Here is a 20,513-nt window from a genome sequence, read left to right as displayed (position 1 = left end):
CTTGAAGACTTAGGTAGGTAATTTAATTAGTTGCTAGTGAAGAGGACTCAAGGCTTTCGAAATGATTTAACAGAAGAACAGCTAAAGATGTCATTTCTGTAGTCAAAGCAATGCAAGGGATGAGATGTAGTAAGGAGAATATTCGTTTTTTCACAGATGAGCAATAGCTCGCTTTAGTTCATCCTGCCCATGATTCATTTTGGACAGTCAGGGAGAGCTTCTCACATTAAAAATGCCCCTGGTTTTGTTTTTGTTTTCAGTTTCGAGCCAATATCTGCATTCATCATAAAGTTGGAGTTGTGCTGCTTCAGGACTGATGGATGAGAAATACTAAATGAAAGAAAAAAATGGCAAGAATAAGAGCCCTGAGGCAAGCTGCAATCTCAATTACATTTTGGAGTTGTGGGGTGAGGGCATGGTGTGCCCACAAGCAAGGTGACCAACGACTAAGAAAGATCGCAGTTGTGATGTGCGCAAATCTGTAGGGCATATTACCAAGCATAAGCGATAATTATCGCTATGCTTGGTTAGCGGCTATTATTTTAACGCTGTGCATCGCCTATTTTTATCGCTTAGGAGCCTTGCTATTACCAAGGTTTATCTCCTAAGCGATAAAAATCGGCCGAAATGCATGAATATCGCTGAAAAGTCCGCGATATCCATGCATTACCGAGCAAATGCTCTTAGCCATGTTATCCACCTACCATTGGATAACATGGCTAAGAACTGCTCTGGGCAGGCGATAGCTTTTGGAGATATTCGCGCTTAGCGTGAATATTTTCAAAAGATGGTAATAGGAGATAGCGATGTTAGCGACTGTTTCCAGCCGCTAACATCTTGGCACGCCCACTTTGCATGTCATTAGCGATAATTATCGCTGACATGCAAAGTGGGCCCTAAGATGATCGCTATCTCCTACTAGCTGTCGCTAACTGGTGTTAGCGACAGCTAGGTAATAGGGCGATAAAATTATCGCCGCTTTAGCGGGAAAAATTCCCGCTAAAGCGGCGATAAGGCCCTTGGTAATATGCACCTGTGTTCCTCTTGTTTCAGGAGGACAAACACTAACCAGACATTAGGAAACAAACCTGGAATCTGGTGCTGTTTAATGCAAGGTGGATACGTGATCACCTCCTGACCTGTTTGTCTGCCTGCATACTGAGCTGATATGCTGAGAGAAGCTAGAAGCCAGATGTAGGCAGTAATTAAATCTAGAAGAAGCTAGAAACAGATCTCTGTGGCAGAGAGGGAGCAAGATAGGGCGTGGGGCTGAAACAGATTCATCTTCTTGCCGGAGAAGCCCCTGGGTGCTGGAATATCACAGCTCCAATGTCCAACTGCAAACAAACCTGGAGGGACGCAGGACAGATAGTGGGTGCTACGTGGCCCAGAAAGTGTGATTTGGCTGTAAATAATACCTGAGTAGAGTGAGGTATGGTTGGCTGAGGACACCACTTGGCTGAATAAAGGAATAAGAAGGACTCCAGGATGGAGCAGAAACAGGTTCTGGCCAGACAGAGGCTGTAAATGAAGTACATATCCAGAGAAAAATCAATATTGTAGAGACACATAATAAGCATCTCTAAGGAGGAGGCGAAATAATAACCAGGCAAGACAATAATCATGACTGAAAGAGAAAGTGCAGTACTCTGTTGGATCGAACAATATTAAAATAGATTTGAGGAAGGTCTGATTGCAGAGTACAGGCCAGAAAGATAGTAGCGACCTTGATTCCTCTCTATGACTTGTCATCTGAGGGCTAGCATTTAAGCTTTGGAGGGTTTGACTCGCAGGGGAACTAAGAACAGAGAGGATCAACTGGATAAACCTGGCATAGGGTAGAGAATACTGACAGGTCACAAGAGCAGATCTTGCTGTTAATGAAGAGTGATAACTCCTATCAACCTCCTATCATTCCACACCATATCCCCCTTAAGGGTAAACAGGTCTGAAATGAAGGTGAGACCACTGGCAGTCACGTGATACGACCGGCAATGCTGAGACAGCCTGATCAATGGCTCAAGCTGAAAAAAAGTACATCATAATAACGAAAAGCTTGAAAGCAGAAAACAAACTAGAGAATGCCTTTCTGAGTGCTCCCAAAGCAGAAGTCTTGCAAAGTAATGCACCAAAGATACAGGACTGAGAGTATGAACCTACATTAAGAGGTGTGGTGTCAGCAGTCGCAGGCTCTTTGGAGGCCCTGGAGCACTAGATAGACACTGTCTGGATAGATTTGAATCATTTACTCACAGATGTCCACAAAATAACAGAAAGAGAGGGTGCGGAGGAAAAACTCTTTAACAAAACTATAAGAAGTAAGCCCACTTCCAGAGACTCTCACAAGACTACAGTGTATCACACAATAACTAGGGGTGAGGTGGAAGATTTTGACAGTTGTTCCAGATGTAATAATGTTTAAATTATTGGAGTCCCCATTAAGAACAGAGGACCCCAGTGTTGAACTCTTTGTTGAGGAATTGATCCTGTAAAAGCAACCAAAAAGTCTGTTGTTATAGTTATTATTCCCATGCCATCTCTGAAAACAGATACAGTGCCAAGGGCACATGAATAGGGAATCACCCTGACAGAGAAGCAATATTACAGTCTGTCCAGTCCCAGGGCCTCCTTCTGTTGGATATTGCCAGAGTGCATCTGTTCTCACATTTGAATTGGTAAAATAAATAATTTAGAAAACATAGTATTAAGTACTTTGCCAGACAGACTGAGAATAATTTCTAAAGAGAAAATATAGCACTTTTTGTCCCGACACGATTTGTGACTGAATGGATGGATGGCAAAGTGTGGGCTAGGACCATAACAGCCCATGATTCTAGTGCTACGAAAGAGTAGCAAACAATGGCCCAGGAAACATGAGAAGCCAACCTGTACATTCACAAAATAAAAGGAAAATGTGATGCTTGACATACCCCAATAAGTAACATCTCTCCTGTGACTTTTGAGAGAGCGAACAGCCCCATGCCAAAATTACTCAGACCTAGAGAAACCTCATGAAGATGGTCAATGGCCCACATGCATCAATATCGGCTTTTGCGATTTCTAAATGGCAAAAAATAGCGATTCGCAATTTAGAAATCGCAAAAGCCTATGCATGATTATTTTTTCATTTTTTATGCAATTCGGTAAAAATCGCTATTTTTACCGAATCGCATAAAAAATGTGAATTTCAAATTGCGAATTCGCAATTCCTATTCATTCCTATGGGCCAAAATGCCCATAGGAATGAATGGGAATTGCGAATTCGCAATTTGAAATCGCAATTCATCAATCCATTTCAAGGGTGGAGAGGGGGGTCTAAATGACCCCCCCTGCACCCATGAAATGTACTTTTCAGTAGAAGTTACATACACAAATGTCCTAAGGACATGTGTGTCTGTAACTTAACAGTTTAAAAAATGCATTTTTTTGCATTTTTAAACAATTTCGCAAATTACCACGAGGTTGAACTTCGTGGTAATTTGCACTTCCAATTTGAAAAACCGCACATTTTTGGAAATGATGCATAGCATTTAAGAAATCGCAAAATTGCGATTTCTTATATGCTATCGCAATTTTAGAAATCGCAAAAAAGTTGCGATTTCTAAAATAGCATGATGCATCCCAAACAGCACTTTTGGAATCGCAAACGGCCGATTTTAAGGAATCGCACCGTTTGCGACTCCAAAAATGCTTGATGTATGTGGGCCAATAAGAATTGCTGAAAAGTGCCTGCATCACTGGTGGACTTAAATATTGAAGGTCAACCCAGGCCACAAATTAGTGATGATAATTGTCTGATTAGATGCTGACCTAACTATATTGACACTTATCTATGATCCTGAGAACTGCTAATGTGAGGTTTGTGATGAGGTCAGAAGAAGGAGATAAGTTTCGACAGATAAACTGACCTCCCCAGCTTCATCATAATAAAAACACCACAAAATGTTGGCCCAGTAGAACACACACAACATTAATAGGCAGATGAAGCCCTCAGTTCTTTCTGAATATAGGTGTATAAAAACTCGTTCAGATCAGTCCCCTGTAATACTTATTCTAGACCCAGTCTCACTCATCGCTGCTAGACCCACACACTGGTACATCAGCAAAGTGGCAATCAGGGATACAGCACTAGGCTTAGGGCCCGATTTATATCTTGGTAGAAAGGGTAATCCTGCGGGCAGACCCTTGGTGTAACCATGGTGGAGACTGCTCAGTCTCTGCCGTGGTTACATCCTTCAGATGGAGTAAGGGCTGTCAGAGGTTGACCAGCATGACTGCCCACCTAATTTAGATGGGCTAACATACAGGTCAGTTTTCATGGTCTGTCACTGTCAGGGAAACCTTGGCGCTAAGGGGCAATGAAAATTGAAAAAAATACCCTCTTGCCATAGGAGATAACTCCCATGGCGAAGTGGGGAAATGTTTTTTTTTTTACTTTGTTGTACGGCACAGTCATGGTTTACAGAACCGTACGGCAAAGTTACTATACATTGGCCAGAACGGCCTTGATGGTGGTTCCAATAATTGCTTGAAAGGTCTGCTGGCCTATGGACATCTCAGAATTTGGCAGACAAGATCTCAGCCACAATTAAATCAAGCCCCTTATTTGCTATTCTCTAGGGCATTACTTTATGGAGAAAGATAATGGAGAAGTGATGTAGGCCGGGGTTTGGGAAGCAGCCCAAGCGGTAATACTAGTAGTCTTGATTGCCCATACAGTCATTTTTTCTAGGTTAGCAAGACCCAAAAAAGATGAAGTAGAAAATTGATTAAATAATTCAAAGCACAACATAAATAGGATTGCTTTCAAAGAAGTTGAGGATAGTTGGGGCGTTTAGAAGAAATATGACATGGATAGGAAATTATTATACACAAATCAAAACTACAACAAAAGGCAAAAAGGCGGATCGAATATTTAGTATGCAAACTTAAAACGCTCCAAAGGATGAATCACATAGACAAAATAATGGACTAGAGAGAAGACGCAGCTGAAACAACTACAAACATTTTGGAAAAATGTATAACATTTTATCCCGCACAACCATCAAGCCCAAAATGAATTAAAAAAATAGTTATCTAGGCATTCTCCTTCCCCATTTAGAAGCCAGTGATGTGGTCTTAGAGCCAAAGAGATACGAGCAGCAATTAAAAGTGCCTCAGAGCCTGCTAGTGCCTACTAGAGAACAATGGTTAACAGAGATGAATTGGTGCATGGGCATTGAATGCAGTGAGACACCTGAGGAATGGAGAAAAACTTGACTGTGCATGGGCGCAGATGAAGTGGCATATGTAAGTAGAGGCAAACCCATAAAAGAGTGAGAAAATCTGGGGTGCTGAGAAGAATTTTACAGATTGGGAATCGATGACACCATTACTCTCACTCAATAAAGAGCAGCCTGGACGATGCACCATTAGTAATACTAAACCTTGAGCTACACCTATAGAAAATGTGATGAACTGCAATAATCCTGCTAATGTTTCAGGTGTAAATAAAGACCTGGTGAAATGTGTTCAAAATACAGGTCTGCTACCTTGACTGAATATGCTCGTGCTGTCAGACTTTGATCCAGGACATGCACTGTTACGTGCTTGTTTAAAAATTTAAGTAAAAGCTGTTATAGAAAAAAAATAATCTCTCAGAGAACAAAGCTTCCAGACCAGATGAATTCCTGTGTCATTTTATGAACCCTATCAAGACTTACTAGTAACTCTGTCAAAGGTACACAACTACTTTTTTTTATCTGCAAGGTCCATTAGGAATATTATGCTGGAATCTGTAATCACATTAATATTAAAGACTGACAATGATCCTGTCGTGTTGCCATGCCTGACTCCGTCTGTAAGTTCCGGATCAGGCATGGCAGTGTAGCGCTCTAGTGCTCCGAGGGTCTCAGGTTGAGCCCCCGGAAGCACTCCGCACAATGTATCACTTTCTGGCCAGGCGTGGCCAGAAAGCTTTAAATAAAGGGACCGAAGTGGCTCGGCACTTCCGGTCCGTACCAGTGCAGTACTGTGTGTGTGTCACCTAATTGCGCTCCATGTGCCCCGCAGCGCCGCAGGCCTAGTTCGGCCCACAGGTCCCCACACTGGCGACGAGGGTGGGATATCCAAAAGCCAAGCAGCACCCACCAGCAACCCTCACCTGACCTGTTCGCCCGGCCGCAGCGCCGGAGAGAAACGTCAGCGACGACGGCCACCGCCACCGAAAGCCAAGGCTGCATCCCAGAAGACCCAAAGCACCGGTAAGCAGCGTGAGCGAAGGGCTGCGTGTGGCACCGGCGGCAGCGACGGCCGAGAGGCACGAGGCGAAGACACGCGCCGAAGAAAACAGCCAGGCGGCAGGCCCAGCGGTGCGCGCATGCGCAGAACGCGAGGCGCCGGCGCCGGCACCAGAGGAAAGAACCCGGGGAGAGCGCGAAGCCGAGGAGGCGCCTCAGGCAAATTGAGAGCGAGGTTTGGTGGACACGGAGAGGGCCCGGTGAGGCCAACCACACCACGAGGTGACGCAGCAACACCAAAGCGAGCGCAAGCAGCCACACCAAGCATTGGTAACCAGCGCCAACAAGCACAAGCAAAGCCAATCAGCCACCAAGCACCCATTGGACCACACAAGCGCCAACAAGCACAAGCAAGTGCAACCAACAGCCAGGCAATCAGTGACTCACGGGCACCAACAAGCACGAGTAAGTGCAAACCAACCCGCAATAAAGCGACACCCAAAAGACAAACGCCCAGACACCGGCCAGTACCACAATGACTACCAACCCTGGAGGGGCAGCCGGGGGAACCAACCAAGCTCAACAAGCGGCGCCACCAGCAATAAACCTCGGCACTCAACCACCGACGCCGTCAGCCCACTCACAAATCCAGGCACTACCGCCATTCAGCGAGCTGATAGACCCCGGGACAGCAGCCCCCAGATGGGCTGTATGGCTAGGGCAACTTAACAACTATTTCACTGCCACCAGGGAGAAAGATGACGAAGTGAAGAGGTCCCTGCTGTTACACTTTGGGGGCACAGAACTGTATAAACTGTTTAAACACCTCCCTGACACAGGAGATGCCAAAGACTATGACGCAGCGGTCAATGCGCTGAACGCCCATTTCGACCCCCAGCTGAACCCCCACTATGAGCGATTCAAATTTCGCCAATCCCGCCAAAGGGAAGGAGAGTCCATGGATGCATTTCATGCACGGCTGAGGGATCTCATAAGCACGTGCACGGACGACGACGAAAAGAAGGAGGTGACCGCGCAGCTCATTCAAGGTTGCCGCAATAAACACCTAAGGACACTCATTCTACGACAGCCACGGATCACCCTTGAAGAAATATTAATCCTGGCCAGATCCCACGAACTATCGGATGTCCGCGCAACAGCAATGGAAGCAGCTCTGAACCCACGGGCAGAAGCAGGAACCGTGGTGAAGACTGAAAGAGTGGATGCAATCCGCAACACAGGCCGAGGAAGCAGAGGAAGATGGCCGACCAGGACGCCACGCCGAACATCGTGTGGATACTGTGGCCGAGATGAACACAACCAAGATGGCTGCCCAGCACGTGGCAAGACATGTTCAAAATGCGGAATACCCAACCATTTCGCAAGTGTGTGCAGGGGTGGCTCCCGAGGAAGAGGGACGTCAGGAAGAAAACCAATCACCGGAGCAGTGAAACAGCTGTCACTGGACGACGCAACGCCGTCTCAACCACACAGACCACCGAGGCGACCCCAGTTTGATGACTCACCCTCAGAAGATGAAGATGAATGCTACTACGTGTCGTTCGTAAGTGAACTGAAGAAGCGACGGAGACCACAGCCCAAGTGTCAGATACACATCGACGGGTCCCCAGCATGTGGCGTCATCGACACGGGAGCTACCATAAACGTCATGGGAATCCAGCACTATAAAGCACTGAACCCGAGACCCAAGCTAGTACCGTCTAAGGCGCGCATACTAACGTACGGTAGCCAGACACCCCTCCCACTGCGAGGGAAGATGACGGTCCAAGTAAAAGCAGAAGACAACGAAGTAACAACCACGTTCCACGTGATCGACAAGGAAGCAGACTTGCTTGTAAGCAGCAACACGGCAGAAGACCTCCGCCTCATTGCGTTCGCAAACGCAGTCAAAACGCTACAAATAGAGGACATCCTGGAAATGTTCCCCACCTTATTCGAAGGTCTTGGCACAATCAAACGACCACCCATCAGGCTACACATCGACCCCGCCATCCAGCCAATAGCCCTAAGACACAGAAGAATACCTTTCCACCTGCGCGCAGCCGTAGAGAGGGAGCTCAACCAACTTGAAGAACAAGGGGTAATCGAGAAAGTGTCAGGGCCAACGCCATGGGTATCCCCAATGGTGATAGCCGAGAAGCCGCGACAGCCAGGCAAGATCCGCATCTGCATAGACATGAGGATGCCCAACAAAGCCATCAGACGCGAACGCCACCTCACCCCAACGGTAGATGACATCCTCACGGACCTGAATGGGGCCCAATGGTTCTCTAAGTTAGACCTTAATGCCGGATATCACCAGCTCAGGCTAGCAGAAGAGAGCCGCTACATTACAACTTTTTCGACACACTTAGGGCTAAGACGGTACAAGCGACTGAGTTTCGGCATCTCATCCGCAGCCGAAATATTCCAAAACACGATAAAGGAAATCTTAACCGGACTTGATGGAGTGCTAAACGTCAGTGACGATATTCTGATTCACGCCAAGACCAGTGAAGAACACCACCGAAGATTGAGGGCCACTCTACAAAGACTCGCACAGTACGGGGTCACCCTGCACAAGGACAAATGCCAGTTCTTCAAGAGATCAATAGAGTTCTTCGGATACGTATTCGACTCGGACGGAGTAAGGGTAGACCCCCGCAAATCACAAGCTATCAAGAATGCTCCAGCACCCTCAACCGCTTCCGAAGTAAGAAGTTTCTTGGGAATGGCGCAGTACTGTGCCAGGTTCATACCCAATCTGGCCACAATAGCGGAGCCTCTGAGAAGCCTAACGAAAAAAGACAGTCCATGGAAGTGGACAGCAACGGAAGACAAAGCGTTCCACCGGATCAAAGAAGCCCTGTTAGATAGCACAACGATGGCATACTTCGACACTGCAAGACCCACCGAAGTACTAGTGGACGCCAGCCCAGTGGGCCTAGGGGCTCTCCTGTCGCAAGAGTCCGAACCCGGGGTGTGGGCCCCGCTGGCGTTTGCAAGCAAAGCTCTGACGGCAACAGAGTCCCGGTACTCACAAATTGAGAGGGAGGCACTGGCCGTAAAATGGGCGTGCGCCCATTTCCATCTCTACATCTCCGGACACCCTTTCAGAATGGTGACAGACCACCAACCGCTGATCCCGTTGTTTCGGGGAACTGCTCCGCACCCCCCGCCAAGGATCGAACGCTGGGCAATCCAGGTTCAACAGTACCAAATGGACTTAGTATACCGACCAGGGGCGAAAAACCCGGCGGACTTCCTGTCGCGCCATCCCCCCGCAGATGAGTCTAGCAACACAGACCCTGAGGTCCAGACCGAGGAATTCATCAACATGCTAGCCACGGGCGCGTGCCCCTGCGCACTGACCGCCGACATCATCATCTCTCACTATGACAACGATGCAGTGGTTGGAAGGGTGAAGGAGGCCATACAATCCGGCACGTGGACGAGCTTCCTGAAGGACACCAACGGGTGGAACGAAGCAGACAGAACGCGCCTACAACAATACTGGAAGGTGCATGACGACCTCAGCTGCACTGACAATGGCCTCCTACTGAGAGGGACTCGAGTGGTCATTCCCAAAACACTGCAAGAGAGAGCAACCGCCCTAGCACACGAAGGCCATCAAGGCACCCGCAGAATGAAGGCGAGGATGCGAGAGAAGATATGGTTCCCAAACATGGAGGAGAACATCGAAGCCTGCGTAAAGGAATGCCGGGCATGCCAAATCACAAGCAGCCCCGAAGCACCAGCTCCCATAATCACAGAGGAACACGCTCCATCACCGTGGGCATGGCTAAGCCTGGACTTTGGCAGCTTCCCGGACGGAAGAGTCACAGTGGTGCTGGTGGACAACTACACCAAATACCCCATCGTGGAAATAGCAACGTCAACCAGTTTCGCGAACATTCGCCCCATCCTCACCAAAACATTTGCCCTGTTCGGCATCCCAATGGTCATCAAAACGGACAATGGGCCCCCATTCCAGGGGAGTGAGTTCAAGGAGTTCCTAGCCAACCTTGGCATAAAGCATCACCGAATCACCCCACAATGGCCACAAGCCAACGGTGAGGTAGAACGTTTCATGAGGACAATAAACAAGATACTGAGGATATCCTCAGCAGAAGGAAGTGACCCGGAGGAAACACTACAAGCATTCCTGAGGGAGTATCGCAGCACGCCGCACAGCACCACCATGCAATCACCATGGGCGTTGATGCTGACCGGCCCCAGAAGGGATCTGCTACCTATGGCTGACAATTGGGCTCCCCCACCATACTCCCCGGCAAATACCCAAGATAGGAGAAGAAGGACAAACGAGAAAGCGAGTTGCAAGAGAAGAGCCCAAGCAAAAACCCTGAGCCCAGGAGAGACGGTGCTCATCCGGACAAGGAGACCCGGGGGGAAGTTCAAGACCCCTTTCGAGCCGGAACCCTGGGTCATCAAAGAAACCCACGGAACAGCAATCACTGTCAGTCGAGACGGAGAAGAAGTGACTCGCAACGTATCGTGGTTCAAGCAGATACCGAAGGGACCAAGCCCCAGTGGCGGTGCACCTGTAACGAGGGAAGAAGGAGAGAATACTGCCCCAGAAGACAACTCATGCCTGGCCCCGGACAATGCAGAACATCCATCCCTGCCGTCACCGGGACCTCCTCGGGACCAGATCCCTCCGAGAGGCAAGTGGCAGTATAATCTCAGGTCCAATCCACGGCCCAGTCAGAGACTGGCAGACTTTGCATGTTGAACTGACTGTGATAATTTGTTTTGAAAAAAATCCAAGTTGGGAAGGGATGTAGCGCTCTAGTGCTCCGAGGGTCTCAGGTTGAGCCCCCGGAAGCACTCCGCACAATGTATCACTTTCTGGCCAGGCGTGGCCAGAAAGCTTTAAATAAAGGGACCGAAGTGGCTCGGCACTTCCGGTCCGTACCAGTGCAGTACTGTGTGTGTGTCACCTAATTGCGCTCCATGTGCCCCGCAGCGCCGCAGGCCTAGTTCGGCCCACAGGTCCCCACAGGCAGGAAGCGGAAGGGGGAGGCCGGGCGAGGGAGCGCCAGTGGCAGTCGGGGAAATAAGTTAAATAAAGAAAGACGTGCATATCCCAGCTCGTGTCCGCATGTTTCATAGCGCTGGACACGAAAACCTGGCGACGGGGGCGGGATGCAAAACACCCTCGGGATCATCACGCAAGAAATAATCGCCGCTCGCGAATCAGTTGCAGCTTTTTTTCAAAAAAGGAAACACCTCGTCAGAGCAAGCGTGCCAGAAACTCCGCCTGAATTCCGGCCAGTGATCAGAGCGCCCATCAGAACGAACCTCTGGAGCCCCAGCCACACTGGACAGAGCACAAACTGGGGTAAGTACATCGATTCCCCCACAAATAAATAGGCACCAGAGGTCACATTCGGCGGCCATTTATGGTCAGACGAAAGTAGAAAATACCCCATTTCAAAGCCTCCTGGACGCCACTGTGAGCATCGGAAAAGGAAGGGAAGACAATAACTCTCCACCATGACCACTCAGCCTGACTCTACACAAAATGCACTGTCAGGTCCAGCCCAAGCCATGCCACAAGTACCCATCTTAATGGGGGTATCTTTCCTGCGTCCGCCTGAACCCCTAACACTGACGTCTGGGAACAGCATTGGTCCCAAGTGGAAGAGCTGGATAGAAGATTTCAAAGATTTCATGAAGGGCTAACGAGTCAATGACCCCGACTATCAACTGATAGCATTGAAGAACCTGGTGGGCAAAGACATCAGACAGATCATCAAAGAACTGTCTCCAGAAAATGCTGCATCGTATGCATATGCGAGAGAAGCCTTAAACAGAAAGTTCCTTCACAAGCGCAATTTGGACTACGAATGTTACTCGTTCAACCTCGCGTCCCAAGAACGGGATGAGGCCATGGGCGACTTCATCTCTCGACTAAAACGCCTGGCACGATACTGCACATTTGATAAATTCAACACAGAAGATTTGCTTTGTCCACGCATCATTGAAGGGTGCCAATCAGAGTCACTACGACGTCAACTACAAAAGAAACACTACTCGTTTGACTACATCGAGGAACTCACACGAATAAATGATAAAGCAGATGAGCAGCCAAAAAGAATGGAAGCGGGCAAAGCAGAGAAACCAGAACAAGTGTTCCGAATACAATCTCAGATAGAAGCGAGACGTCAGCCGGATCATCGGAGACCTGGAAAGTCCACAAGCTCATCCCGTAGTGGGACCAGAAGCGGCAATGCCCAAAAGCAACCACCACAATGTTATCAGTGTTGCCTGGACTACCCTCATACAGGCACCTGCCCGGCCATGGGACAACAATGTCACCGATGCGGAAGGGAAAATCATTTCGAAGCAATGTGCCAAACTCGCCGTAAAGAAGTGGGACTGGCCAAGCGAAGTACTGGACCACACCACCACGTGAGGTCTGTGCAAGGAAGGAGAGACCGCTCAATGAGCTCGTCCAGATCCAGCACTCAGTCACAAACGTCACATTGATCCCAACGATCAATGTCAAGAGAGTCGTCTGCCCTCACTCCCATATCCCGACGAATATATGTGCATGGTGGCAGACCCGGACCGCTTAAAGAAATATTCCTGACTAGACATTCGGATGGGACATCACTCCGCCAAATGTGTTCTAGACACTGGAGCATTGCTCAATTACATCTGCATGACGGAATATGAGAGAATGTGCCCAAAGCCAAAATTAGAGCCAGCCGCAGTGCATGTCTACACGTCGATGTCCAAAGACCCACTACCGTGCTTAGGATGATTCCCACGACATTGACCAACATAGATAGAACAATTCAAGCTCACGTTCACGTAATAGAACGTCCTGAAGCGGCTGACTGCCTCCTCAGTTAACCTTCAGCATACCGGCTGAAGCTGGTAGAGATTCTATTCAAAGTTGATGACTAAACCGACATAAACAAATTCCCCAAACTAGCCAATGTCAAGGTCAAACTACACATAAATGAACAAGTAAAGCCTGTGGCTCAGCATCATAGGAAAGTACAATTTCATCTCGAACAAGCAGTTGATGACGAGCTCCAAGACCTACTGAGAGCGGATATCATAGAAAGGTCAATCGGACCTACTCCATGGGTTTTGCCAGTAGTGGTCATGCCTAAACGGGCCCACGTGAATAAAGTGCACCTGTGCGTGGACATGCGCGCCCCAAACACAGCCATCGGACCTCACATCAGCGACAGGATTACTTGCCTGAACGGAGCAACAGTTTTCTCAAAATTAGATCTCAATAAAGGATACCATCAGCTCGAACTCCATGAAAAATCCAGGTACATCACCACTTTTACTACACATCAAGGACTTTTCAGGTACAAGTGCCTCAATTTTGGGATCTCCTCAGCGGCAGAGATCTTTCAAGAAGCAGTTCGGCGAGTGATCCACCGCATCCCAAATTCATTAAACTACAGCGACGACATCCTCGTCTTTGGTGCAACACGTGAAGACCATGACAAAGCCCTAGATCGTGTGTCATCCCCTTCTCAACGCCAACTTCACACTCAACAGAGACAAGTGTGAATTCCGTAGGTCAACTCTCAAATTCTACAGTCACATCTTCTCCAAAGACGGCACGAGACCGATCCTGAAAAGGTCTCAGCACTGGCTGAGACTCCGCAATCTCACGATGTCAGCGACATTTGGTCCTTCCTGGGTATGGCCAGCTACTGCGCCCGATATATCAAGGACTATGCGACCATTAGCTACCCACTGCAAGAACTCACAAGACAAGGGCAAGCATTTCACTGGTCCAATGCAGGTGAGCACGCTTTCAACAAGATCAAAAGGACCATGAGCTCTGCCGCTCATCTGGCATACTTCAACCCTAGAAGAAAGACTGAGATTACAGTTGATGCAAGCCCTATCGGACTTGGCGCTATTCTAGCCCAATATGATGACGAGAGAGATCAGCATCACATCGTGGCCTACGCCAGCCTCAGCTTCATCAACACAGAGATAGCATACTCAAAACCCGAGAAGGAAAGTCTGGCGATTGTGTAGGCATGCAAGCATTTCCATCTATTCGTATATGGGAAATACTTCACACTCATCACTGATCATCAGGCCTTAATTACCATTTTCGGCAAACCACGAGCGAAGATGCCTCCAAGGATTGAGAGGTGGAGGATCCGTTTGCAAGACTACAAGTACACCCACAGTGGACCCAGCAGATCCAAATAACTATCGCCCAGTGACCAACATCCCTCTTCTTGCCAAATTAATAGAGAAATGTGTACAGAATCAGTTGAGCCGGCACATTGACAACTTCTCACTGTTAGATGACTGCCAATCGGGATTCAGAACAGGTCACAGCACGGAAAAAGCAATCCTTCACATTGTCGATGACGCATTTCAAGCACTAGATCACAATCAATCCTGTCTACTCATTCTCCTAGACCTGTCTTCAGCGTTTGATACAGTTAACCATGAAAAACTACTGAACAGACTTCATGACAGGATGGGAATTTCTAGAAATGTACCGAAATGGTTTGAATCATTCTTACTTAATAAAACCCAGAGATTCCTAGTAAACTAATCACTTTCACCTTCATGCCCAAACACAATCGGAGTACCCCAAGGATCTACTTTATCTCCATCACTGTTTAACTTGTACATCGAACCCCTTACAGAAATTCTGCGAAATTCCAAAATATCTTACCACATGTACGCGGACGACACGCAGATATACATCAAGATTGCATCCCTGGAAGACATTGCCTTAATGAATGAGGCCCTCAAAATTACGCCAAAATGGCTAACTAGCAATCATCTCAAGCTAAATGCAAATAAAACAGAGTTGTTACTTATCACACCACAAAAGAATCAATCAGAAGTGAAGGAATGGTCCAAAACGATCACAGCGTTAAATTGCACCCCTACTCTAGTTGACTCGGCGAAATCACTCAGATTCACACTGGATGAGAACCTTGATATGAAAACCCACATTAAAGTAATGGCAAAAAACGCCCGTTTTCATCTGAACTACTTAAGAAAAATGAAATCATTTTTAACGGAGACGAACCTAAAACTAGCAGTGCAATCACTGGTTATCTCGAGGATTGAATATGGGTGTACAAAGCTAGCAGGACTACCAAAATTTCCACAGCACCACTAAAAGCATGCCTCAATGCAGCGGCAAGACTTATCACAGGAACGAGGAAATTTGACCATATCTCCCCTCACCTGAAAGCTTTAAACTGGCTACCTTACAATGCTAGAATACAGCTAAAATTAGCACGTATCACCCATAAAGCGATTCACTACAACACACCTAGATACCTCGCCCAGAAAATAGAAATTTCAGACTCCCGAACTCAGACCACGAAACACTAGTGAACATCGACAAGGACAAGAAAACAAAAATGAAGGAATATGCTGATGATCGTCGACACGCCAAGGTGTCTGACATCCAAAAAGGAGACTGGGTACGGAGTGAGGCAAGAACAGAGAACCAAAGCTGACAGGCGCTATTATGTCCACCCGCTCCAAGTAGTAAAAAAAAAGCGACTATGGTCACAGCTGCCTCTGCAACCAAGACGACCACAAGAAACGTGTTGCACTTCAAGAAGTGAGACCCAGTGGCCAACAGTCAAGAAAATGAAACAGGTTCGGACACGGGCACATCGAGCCCTTGTGCTAAAAGAAATTGAATAGTGACTTAGCAAGACAAATACATCTTGGGAAGATAGAGAAGACGGGGTGTACCGCCCCCCCCCTAATTTTTGCTCTTACAATGGAACCACTTATTCCTGATATTGTAGGAGTTCAATCAAAAAGTAGTCATTACATATAAGTGTTATTTTCGGATTATATATTATGCTGCTTAAGCGAGCCAGAACGCTTGCTTCCAACCTTAATCACTGTGCTAAATATATTGGCAAAAACATTAAGTACTGTTAAAGAAGAATAGTCTAGCTTGCCTTTGAGGCATCATATACTAAATTAGGATCTATCATACCTTATTAGCCGAACATCTGTAAAGATGCATACTCTATGTATTGGTCTGTATGGATGGGCAAGCTAGACGTTTAATGACTAAGTCAATTAACCAGTGTGAAAATGATTTTCTATGACTTTATACATGATGCAAAACTCACCTGTCTGATTTATCAAAACCACAAAACAGCAGATCCAAACTAAAGATGCTGCAAGTGTTTCTAATTACTCAATCTATGATAGTCCCCTTGAGTGAGGATTATGGAGGATTAGGCATTGAAATCAATTGATAATGAACACTGAGCATCGTTTTAACCCTCACCTGTGACTCCCAACATTTATGATCTTGATTTTCCAATGAGAATCATAGTTTTAGGTTTTGGGAAGTGGCAACCTGGAAACCAACTGAAAACCGGAGAACTTGTCTTGGAAGGGGAATTCATAGACAGACAAGCATGCGCTGAAAAGTTTAAGTTAAGATGAACAGATGAGTATTGAGTTACTCAGTTGACCCACGGCCTCAACAAACAAACAAACATAAACATAAAATAAGCAGAGATAAAACAGCACTACAATAGCTATTTGTCCAGGAAGGAACAAAGAATGGTATTTTTTTCTCCATACACAGGATACTAATATAATGTATGCTAAAAGGCAAGAATATTTGGGGGCAGATTCACAAGCTCCCTGTGCCACCAGTATGTCACTTTTCATGACATACTGGTGGTGCAGGGGGCTCCTCCATATTTACAAGGACGTGAAAAGCCACCCTACATGACTTTTCCTCACCAGGTAAATACGGCCCCCTCACACGCAGCACTTTCGCTTGAAGGGGCGTTCCATGGGTGTTTCTGTGGGTGCTGTGAACACCCACGAAACAAGAGACATCTCCAGACTTACGAGAAATCAGCTTAAAGAAAAGAAAGAATGTTGCATATGTGGACAATCGTATCAGCATGAAGACAAATGCCCAGCAATAGTACACATGTTTCATCACTGCAGAAAGGACAATCACTCTGAGTTCTGCATATTTCTACGGCTTTTTCATTCTGCAGATTGGATTTCACTCCCTCTACCTACTGGCCGGGTGAAAGTACAACCGGCGCAGAGGTTCAGAATTATCTAATTTTTCCAGACTGCCCTGAGGAAGTCATTGGTTAATTCCCGGGACGACAAAACACGTGTTGGCTGGACTTCTAACTGAAGATAATAAAAAGAGCAAGAACAAGACATACTGGAATTGTGTTGATGATAGGAACTTAAATGAATGTTATGATTCATTAATGTGGGCTCGGGCAGTGAGTTTCTGAGACGGATCCCTTGGGGTCGCATTAAGGGGTTAGGGTGGTTCCCCCTCCCTAGAGCACAATTTGCTATAAACTGACCCAGCCATGGTCCATGCAGGTAACATTGGTGGGGCCACTTGGGGAGGAACGATGATGAGGGAAACATAAATAAGTAATGAATTCTCCCTTGGCATCGTCCCTCGAAATCCCCCCCAACGCGGCCCCACCGCTGTTAAGTGCACAGACTGTGGCTGAACTGACCCCAGATGTACCCGTCAAGAGTGAGCGCCATTTCCACACGGTGTGCCATCATTCTCTAGGTAATTATTTCACACACCAGTGCTTAATTTGATCCTGTGGTTTCTGGTGCTCAGCACCGGCACTTAATTGTCCTCACCAGGGCTTAAGACAGTCTGCCACATGGTGGCGATGTCTGCCTATTTTAGGTATGAGCATAACAACAGCTGTTTATTAATTCAATATACTTTAACATTGGCTAATACCTGCTACCCAAGCCATTCTTATTGTTTTGGGGGCTTGGAATAGTACGAATTCTCACACTTGTAAGAGCGTAATGGTAATAATTTTGTTGGTACTGTCATTGGAGCCCTGGTGGGGGCAATGGACGGTGCAACCTGCAGTGCTCTCCTGACGAGGGCCCTGGCACTATTTTTTTCACAAATTAAGCACTGCACACAATCTTCACTGCCTTCTGGCAGTTGACGCAAATGCAACAATGCTGTCCCTGTCGCACACACTGGGAGGCAGTGGCACAGTGTTGCTGTCTTTGCATCACGCACTGCTGCGAATTTAGTTAAAGAGCGAGTGACGTCTTAGTTGGCGCAGGAGGACGACATCCAGGCTTGGTTTTATAGAGAGCTGTATAAAATGAATAAAGCGATACAAAAGGAGATGATGGACGGAGCGTTTGAGCAAATCAAACACTCACCCCCAGTCAACTGATCTGGGTTTAAAATGAATATACACAGAAAAACAGAATTAATTTAGTGAGCAGTTAACCTGGCATTCAGGCATGGAGCTATGGGGTAACAGTTTTGCCTTAAGCCTTGCAGCTGATGAGGAATTAGTGTCAACCTCTGTAATTCTCTTTGCTGTTATGTTACTTGTGTATTAATGCGAGCACAAACTTACCATTAAATCTTACTGTCTTTCCAATACACTTTCATTGCCATATGACTGAGTTTGACAGCTTCCCTTGTCCTAAATTAAATACATATCTATGATATCTTTATAAGGATTTATTTTTTCCGAATTGTCTTACTAGGTTAGTGGCGTTGGGATCCGCTCCTCTCTCAAGTAGTTTCAGGCACATTTCTTTGCACTCTGAGGCTTGCTCACAGGCTGCAAGAAGCACCGATTTTCCAGCATTCGTGCTATTGTTGACATCGGCTCCGTACTCCAAGACCATCTGTACACAGCGCGCATGCCTCTTGGTTGGGCAACTACAGTAGAATAACACTCCTGCAAACGGCATGCAAATGATATGTATGCATTTGACACATATAGACTCATTTTAATCTATACACAGAGGGTAGAAACAATCCAACATGAAACTATCAAAACAACCTGGCTCACATGCCGGGCCACTGGAATTATGCGATTCTGCGGCCACATAGTTTACCATATTATGGATCTGGTGCCTTTGCCACATAATCCATCATCTGATGCATAATGCGCACATTTTTAATAAAAAAATGTTTCTAGATCTGAGTGATCAAAAGTTACTACAATCACTGATTCAAGTTTTGGTGCCCAGTGGAAGATCCTCTGGTAATGTTGACTGGTCACCTCTCGGTTGCTCATCTGGTACTAATGATATGAAACGTTTTCCCATTACTGATAACGTGTAAAAATGGCAAAATAACGAAGTAATACTAGCACAAAATATGACGTATTATTATGCTGTATAATTTGCTGCATATTTTAGACAGCCTTGTCGCATAATTTGATTCCAGTGGCCCTGTTCATATGCATCAAATTGTATTTGAAAAATTGTTTTTACGGCACATATTTCATAATAATTTACTAGAGAGTCACAAATGTGGTTAATATGTAAGAGCTAATCTATATTTTACTACTAAAAAGGCAGCCGCATATGCAGTTACTTTGCAGACAACAGGGTCATGATTTGAATGGTGCAGCAGGTGCAGTGGCACCAGTCTCAAAAGTTGCCAGAACTCCTCTAAACACATAGGGGTCCATTAGTATGGCGGGCGGACTTTGCCCGCCCGCCATCCCCGTGCAAAACGGAACCGCCCACCATCGGAGCGGCAGTCTCGCCTTGGCCATTGGGATGCACCCGCCACACTGGCATCCTGTATTTTAACCATTGCGGCGGGCGGTGCTGAAAGCGCCGCCCGCCGCAATGGTAAAAATGCACGTTGTGCATGTCAAAGCACAACATGACACGCACAGCGCAGTGCCTGCCATGTTGCACTTTGAAATGCGGGGGGGGGTAGGTACCCCCCATGTGCACCCCCAACCCCCTGGAGTCCCAGGGGGTCCATGACGGGCCCCCGCAGAGAGTCTCCGCCTGCCTTTCCGTGGCTGCATTGCCGCCACGGAAAGGCATTCCCCAAAGCCCATAATAATATGGCTGGCGGTGTCTAATAGACACCGCCACCATATTAAACATTTTCCGCACAGCCGCAAGGCGACCGGGGAGGAAAAGCGGCGGACGGTCTTTCATCCGCCACGGTCCCCACCGCCATACTAATATGGCCGGGGAAATGGGTGGCGGGCGGCAAAGATGTCGGGCGGATCGCCACCGCCCGCATGGCTATGAGGATCCGCCCAACATCCTAATGGGCCCCTAAATATTGCTATATTTGACTACTAAACAGGCAGCCAAAATTGCAGTTACCTTGCAGTTAAAAGGGACTTGATTTGATGCTGCAGCAGGTGCAGTGGCACAGAGGACAAAAGCTCTTGGGACCCCACTAAACCCAGATTATTGTTTACATTTAAAACTAAACAAGCAGTCACAAGTGCAGTTACCTTGCAGACAACA

General features: G+C 47.0%; 1 protein-coding gene across 1 annotated transcript in view; it reads right to left on the bottom strand.

Moving 5' to 3' along the window:
• ANKEF1 (ankyrin repeat and EF-hand domain containing 1) overlaps positions 1–20,513 on the bottom strand; it is a 248,431-nt gene that overhangs the window by 128,952 nt on the left and 98,966 nt on the right. The window contains exon 4 of the mRNA XM_086927711.1: positions 18,765–18,964. Coding sequence (XP_086783837.1) covers positions 18,765–18,964 — 200 coding nt within the window. The remainder of the gene's footprint in view (positions 1–18,764; positions 18,965–20,513) is intronic.

Source organism: Lissotriton vulgaris, chromosome 6, assembly GCF_964263255.1.
Source record: "Lissotriton vulgaris chromosome 6, aLisVul1.2, whole genome shotgun sequence".
Taxonomy (NCBI): Eukaryota; Metazoa; Chordata; class Amphibia; order Caudata; family Salamandridae; genus Lissotriton; species Lissotriton vulgaris.
This window is presented reverse-complemented; position numbering and strand designations above follow the sequence as displayed.